This window comes from Chaetura pelagica, unplaced genomic scaffold (genome assembly GCF_000747805.2).
Source record: "Chaetura pelagica isolate M959 unplaced genomic scaffold, ChaPel_1.0 scaffold147, whole genome shotgun sequence".
Lineage (NCBI taxonomy): Eukaryota > Metazoa > Chordata > Aves > Apodiformes > Apodidae > Chaetura > Chaetura pelagica.
Window position 1 is genome coordinate 832,522 of NW_009954194.1, and position 5,440 is coordinate 837,961.

Below are 5,440 nucleotides of genomic sequence, written 5' to 3' on the forward strand. Positions count from 1 at the left end.
CATTTGCATTCCCACTATGTGTTGCTCCCCTTTTCCCTCCCATGTCACTGGATGTTGCGTGAGTAGCTCCCATGATACTCAACTACTGTGTTAGAGAGAGCTGCAGATGTGGTATGTGACATTGCTTAAATCCTTCCCTCCCCTTTTTCCTTCCCTGTAACAAGTATGTCCAAAAGATCTCAGTGAAACGATATGTGCAGCCTCTCTTTTGGCAAATGGCAAAGAGTGGTAGCTCATAATTGTTTGTGGGACAATACACTCTTGTGTGGGCTTATAATGTCTTGCACCAGGCTGTTCTGAGTGAAGGGCCAGTGCGCAGGGGTGTGTTGTTAGAATCTGTTGGGCTTCTGTTGAGCACCTGTATAAATATTCTGTACTTACCATGGTCAGGGCAGCGATGTTTGCACTTGGAAATGCTCATCAGGTTTACATCAGCAAAGAGGAAAGAGCAGCAGCTCTCTGTGACAACAGATTTTGGGTACGTGGGGTAGTTTTGACATCTCTTTGTGTGACTGGATTTGGAGCAAGTACCACAGGGCAGTGCTGCTTGTTGTCCTGCTGCTGGGTGGGATGAGCCTCGTCAAGGAATGTGAAATACAGGCTCTGACTCAGCCAAGAAGTCTCTTGGGGGTCTCTGGTAGGAGCTGGAATGCTAAAACCTGTTCTTACCATCTTCCCATTGGATGCTTGGCAAAAATCAATGTAAAGTTGTGATGCAGGAAGGATAGTCTGCTCAGCATTTTGAAGTGAAATCCAATAGTAATGTCTTCAGGGAAAACAGGAACAGAACTAAAAACCCCAGATAGTTATTTCCTGCATGTGTCCATACAAGTGGATATGATAGACACGTTTTATTTTAAATCAGCATTTTATCTTCTGAATTTTTTTTTGTGTGCAGGTAAAAAATGTTTTCTGTCTTAGTTATGCATTGCTCAGGCATAAAGAGGTATCCAGTGCTCACTCGGCTGAAGGAACCTGGCCTTGCACAGTGGGAAGGCAGCTGTCCTGAGGAGGACAGACTGGCTCTGAGTAGTGTGACAGGGCAACTTCACAAGCGTATTTCCAGCTTTGTTGCTGATATTGTGTGCTGCAAGTGATTCAAATCTCAGGGCCTCAAAGGAGCAGATGAGACTGCACCAAATATTTCCAGTGCAGCTATTAAAGATATCCATAGCTTTTGAGTGAAACAATTGAGAGATTCTGTTGTTGCCTGACTTCTGTGAAATCCCTTGTAAGCTGGACCGCTTGCACAGGTGCTAGACATTGAGATTTGGGAGCCCACTGTTGATCACCCAGATCTGAAAATGCCTGGTTCATTGTCAAACCCACAGACCACCAGTAGTGGTGTATTGGTTTATGGTTTATGTTGTTCACTATATGAATAATTGCTATATTCCAGCTCTGTGTATTTCTGTGTGTCTAAGTATACACAGATCATCTTAAAATATGGTTTTCACTTCATGCGTCACGCTGAAAAGCAAAGATTTCTCACAACAATTATGTTTAAGTAACTAGCTGATATTTAATTAACCTGCAGTAGCATATTATTTGTATTAGATGCATTGGAGTTGAATGGCTGTTATATTTAGTTTTCATATAATTTTATTTTCAACTCATGCTGATAATGGGGCTATATGGTGTTATAGAGTTAAGTACTGACACTCTTTACTTATTTGGGACCAAGCATTTGAGGCACAGCCCAGAAAAGGAGGGAAAAGTTGTAATCACTTTATTTGCAACTAATTAATAAAATATTTTTTAACAGTTAAAGAAACACTGTATTTATGAGACTGAAAGTTTCAAAATATTTAGTGTGCTCAATAAAATGAAATAGTTTATTGTACAATAAACAAAACATTTTAGCTTTTTCTTACATTAGAACTTGAACCTTATCTATGAAAAGTAGTTTGAAATATCAAATAGACATCTACACCCCAAAATCACAGCTGAAGAAGTGCAAACAATGTGTGATCCTGTTGAATTGCTTTTAGAAAGGATAAACATACTTTAATTTTGCCTCCTGTTAAATGAATGATCTGTTGCTTCCTAGGATAGTGACAACCTCTGGTGGGATGCCTTTGCAACTGAATTTTTTGAAGATGATGCAACTTTAACCCTTTCATTTTGTTTGGAAGATGGACCAAAGCGATACAGTAAGAGATAAATTTTTTGTTCTATTTCCAAGCCTGAGTTTTTAAACATAGTTTATCTGTAAGAGACACATGCAATGTGTCAATGGCAAAGAGTCACTTGTTTGTATTCAGTGACCACCAAGTTTCATTAAAGAATTTCTTGAACTGGAAATCCTTTTTTTTTTGTGGAATTCCTCTGAACTTTAATACATGAAAATAGATAATTTCCTAGTGGAGTAGAGCAAGTTATACAATGTAATCTTCAGAATTTTTAAATTAATTTTCTTTGGCTGTGCTTGCAAGCTTTGTTAATTTTCGTTCCACAAACATTGCAATATTGAGTCTTGTGGGCAAAACTGTTCACAGAAAGGGAACTTAGTGGCAAACTTCAGTATTTTTCCTGGAAAGGCTTCCAGTTTTAAACACAGATCAGAAAAAAAATAATAAATTGTGGCTTGGTATCTACACCTTGCTGGTGTGGACAATCATTATTCTATCAGCTGTGTGGGTCTCTGCTGTATGCACACATTAAGAAACTGCCCTGGGTATTGTCTGCACAGCAGTGGAAGTCTAGAACACTGTCAATCGAGCACAAAATGCAATCTTGAATGAAAGTGAAGCAGTGAATAAATCTGAAGGCATTGGTATCCGGTGCCTGTATACACTGAACAGGAAAAAGGGGTAAAATTCATCAAACAAATTGTTTGAAGTAATTCACTCAGCTTTAGCACTAAGCAACAGAGATAAGTATACATTGAAAAACTGCATTGCCAATTGTTTCACTCCATACAGAGTGACCCCTGCTTCACAGTGACAGCTTGTGCTCTCTGCTTAATGTTCTGAATTCGTTTTCATGAGAGTGACTGATTGTCAACATATCACTCACATACTTCTAATTCCTTTTATCAGTTATCTCAGGTATTTATTTGACAAGTGTTACCTTCTCCTGGAGAAAAAAACAACAGCCACTTTGAAAGTACATTGTGGGATTAGTGTTGACAGAATTACAGTTTCTTGCCTTTCAAAGCAAGTGATATCTCTGGAAAGGTCCTCAAATTACAGCCTTTAGCAACGTTGGTAACAGCTGATCTGTCCTGATTAGGTTGAGTCAACTTGTCAGATATCAGATTTGCTAGTTGTGTTATCAGTCCAGAAGGCACAGATACATCAGCAAAAAAGCAATTAGTGTCCAGTTAGATCAGAGGAAGTTGTGTTTCTGAAAAAGTGCTGCATATGAAAGAATTTGTCAAAGAGTAAAATATTCCTGTTGTCACAAATGCTTGATAATGGTTGTGCTATCTATAACTGGGACAGTTTAGTAAGGGACAAACCTATGATTCTTAGCATTGTTGCTGATAAGCATGACTGAAAGATCAAATTATGGTTGGCATGTTTTTAAAAGCCACTGGTTTTAATTTCTGACCTCTGTACAAACTGTTGCTTTACGGGTTGGTATTCTTAGTGTCTGGAATTCAAGCTCAATATATAGAGCTCATTCTGTTCATTCATACTTCCTTCCTTCCTTCCTTAGTAAATATTTACATAATTCCAGTGTACCCTATTAGTGATTCTTTCTGACACAAGCAGTATTCCTGTTTAGTGATACTCTAAAGTGCATGCTTCCAGTCTGGGACTTCCAGTACCTACTGAGCAGGCTTTGAGAGTAGCCTTAGGGGTGCCAGGTTGTCCAAGTCTCAGGGACATCTCCAGGATTGCCTGAGGAGGGCACAGAGTGGAGGCTGTGATTAAGACAAACCGTCTCTTCCTACCAGTGAATTTTGTGTCAAAAGCCTGTCCAGGAGTTGACAACAGAGCAGACTGCTCCCCCTTGGGTGCAAACATGAGCAGAAAATTGCTTCCAGCTGAAGCAGATCCTTGCTAAGCACAGAGACCTGATCACTGTCTCTGTTTGGCCTGGCCAAGCCGCTCATGTGCTTATAAATACGGAGGATCTTGGCATTTCCCAAACACCTTAACATCACCCCATACCTTCATTCCAAGTAACCAGTGAAATTGCTGGCCAGTGGGCTGAGGCTCCTGTTAAAGAAGCTGGAGGATGCTGAGTGGTGGCAGCACCAAGCTTGGAAGTTTGGCAGAGATGAAACAAAAGTGCCTGGTCTCCATTCACACTGTCCCCAGCAGGACACCTGATTCCTCACCTACTGTGCATGCTCTTTAGTATGTACTGAGCATTAAAAACATCAGAGCTGGCCAAGAGGGAAGAAAAAAGACAAATTGTTTGTTCTTGCAGGCACAAACAGTAATGGAGGGAACCAAGATTAGGCCCTAGAAAAGAGAAATAGGCATCCTTTGAGAAGTCGCTTATAGAGTTGAAAGTGATGAAAGATGCTGACCTCTTGCCTTTGCTCCAGGATTCAGCTCAAAATTGCTTGCCTTTGTCTTGCTTCAGCCTGTGAGAGATTTGCTTACATCTCTGACAGCAGTTGTGGCTGCCACCTCATTTTCTTTTGGCTTCCCTCTTTTGGGAACTAAAAGGTTCTCTTCTGGATGAGCAAATTACAGAAAAAAATCTTGTGGAGGTGTGTGTGTGCAGAAAGAACAAATAGTTTTGTTGTTGTGCATGGCCACAATTTTTCTCTAGGTTATGGCAATTCCCAGTCCTTTTCCCTCCGTGTTCTCAGTGACTATCCAGATCTTGCCTTAAGCTGCTGGAGACAAGGAGGAGCACAGTGTTTTACCCCAGGTTTCTTCTTCAAAGCCCCCAAGAATGTTGCAGGATGCTGCTTGAAACTTAAATACTCTCTCCTGCTCTTCTCTAATCTTGACTGCAGTCCTCAAACCCCTCTGGGAGCTTCTTTCCCCTGCTTGCTTTAAACTTTTGCTTTCCATGGATTTCCTATCACAGCCTTTTCCCCAGCTGGCTTTCTCTGACCTCTGCTCATACTTGCACAGCCCAAACCCACAGTCAGTGCAAATGCTCAGAGCACATGAATTAGGCCTGCAAATCACTGTTTGTACAAGTGTTACAAGATTTTATAAAAAATGCTACTTTTACTTGCCTCCTCTTTCTTTTAACTTTTAATAGACAATTCTGTAAAATAAATTGTAAAGGTTGTAACTCACTTTTTTTCTGTCTCAGAAAACTAAGCTGCTTATTTAATTTCATGGCCACAAACTGAAGCTTTATGAAAAACACCAAGTGTTTTTAGCCTGCCTTTCATATTATTGTGTTATACAGCATACCTCTCTATACTAAGAAAAGTGTTTTTCTCCCTTCGCTCTTCTCTCCATTGGGTCTGCAAGGCTTCTCCTTGACTATCAGCGCTGAGATTCTTTAATTTGTAGGG

The 5,440-nt window shown here is 40.3% G+C and overlaps 1 protein-coding gene across 3 annotated transcripts in view; it reads left to right on the forward strand.

Annotated features, from left to right (window-relative positions):
- LDB2 (LIM domain binding 2) overlaps positions 1-5,440 on the forward strand; it is a 219,975-nt gene that overhangs the window by 74,372 nt on the left and 140,163 nt on the right. For all 3 annotated transcript variants that reach the window (XM_010003088.1, XM_010003089.1, XM_010003090.1), the window contains exon 2: positions 2,051-2,153. In XM_010003088.1, the coding sequence (XP_010001390.1) occupies positions 2,051-2,153 (103 nt within the window). The remainder of the gene's footprint in view (positions 1-2,050; positions 2,154-5,440) is intronic.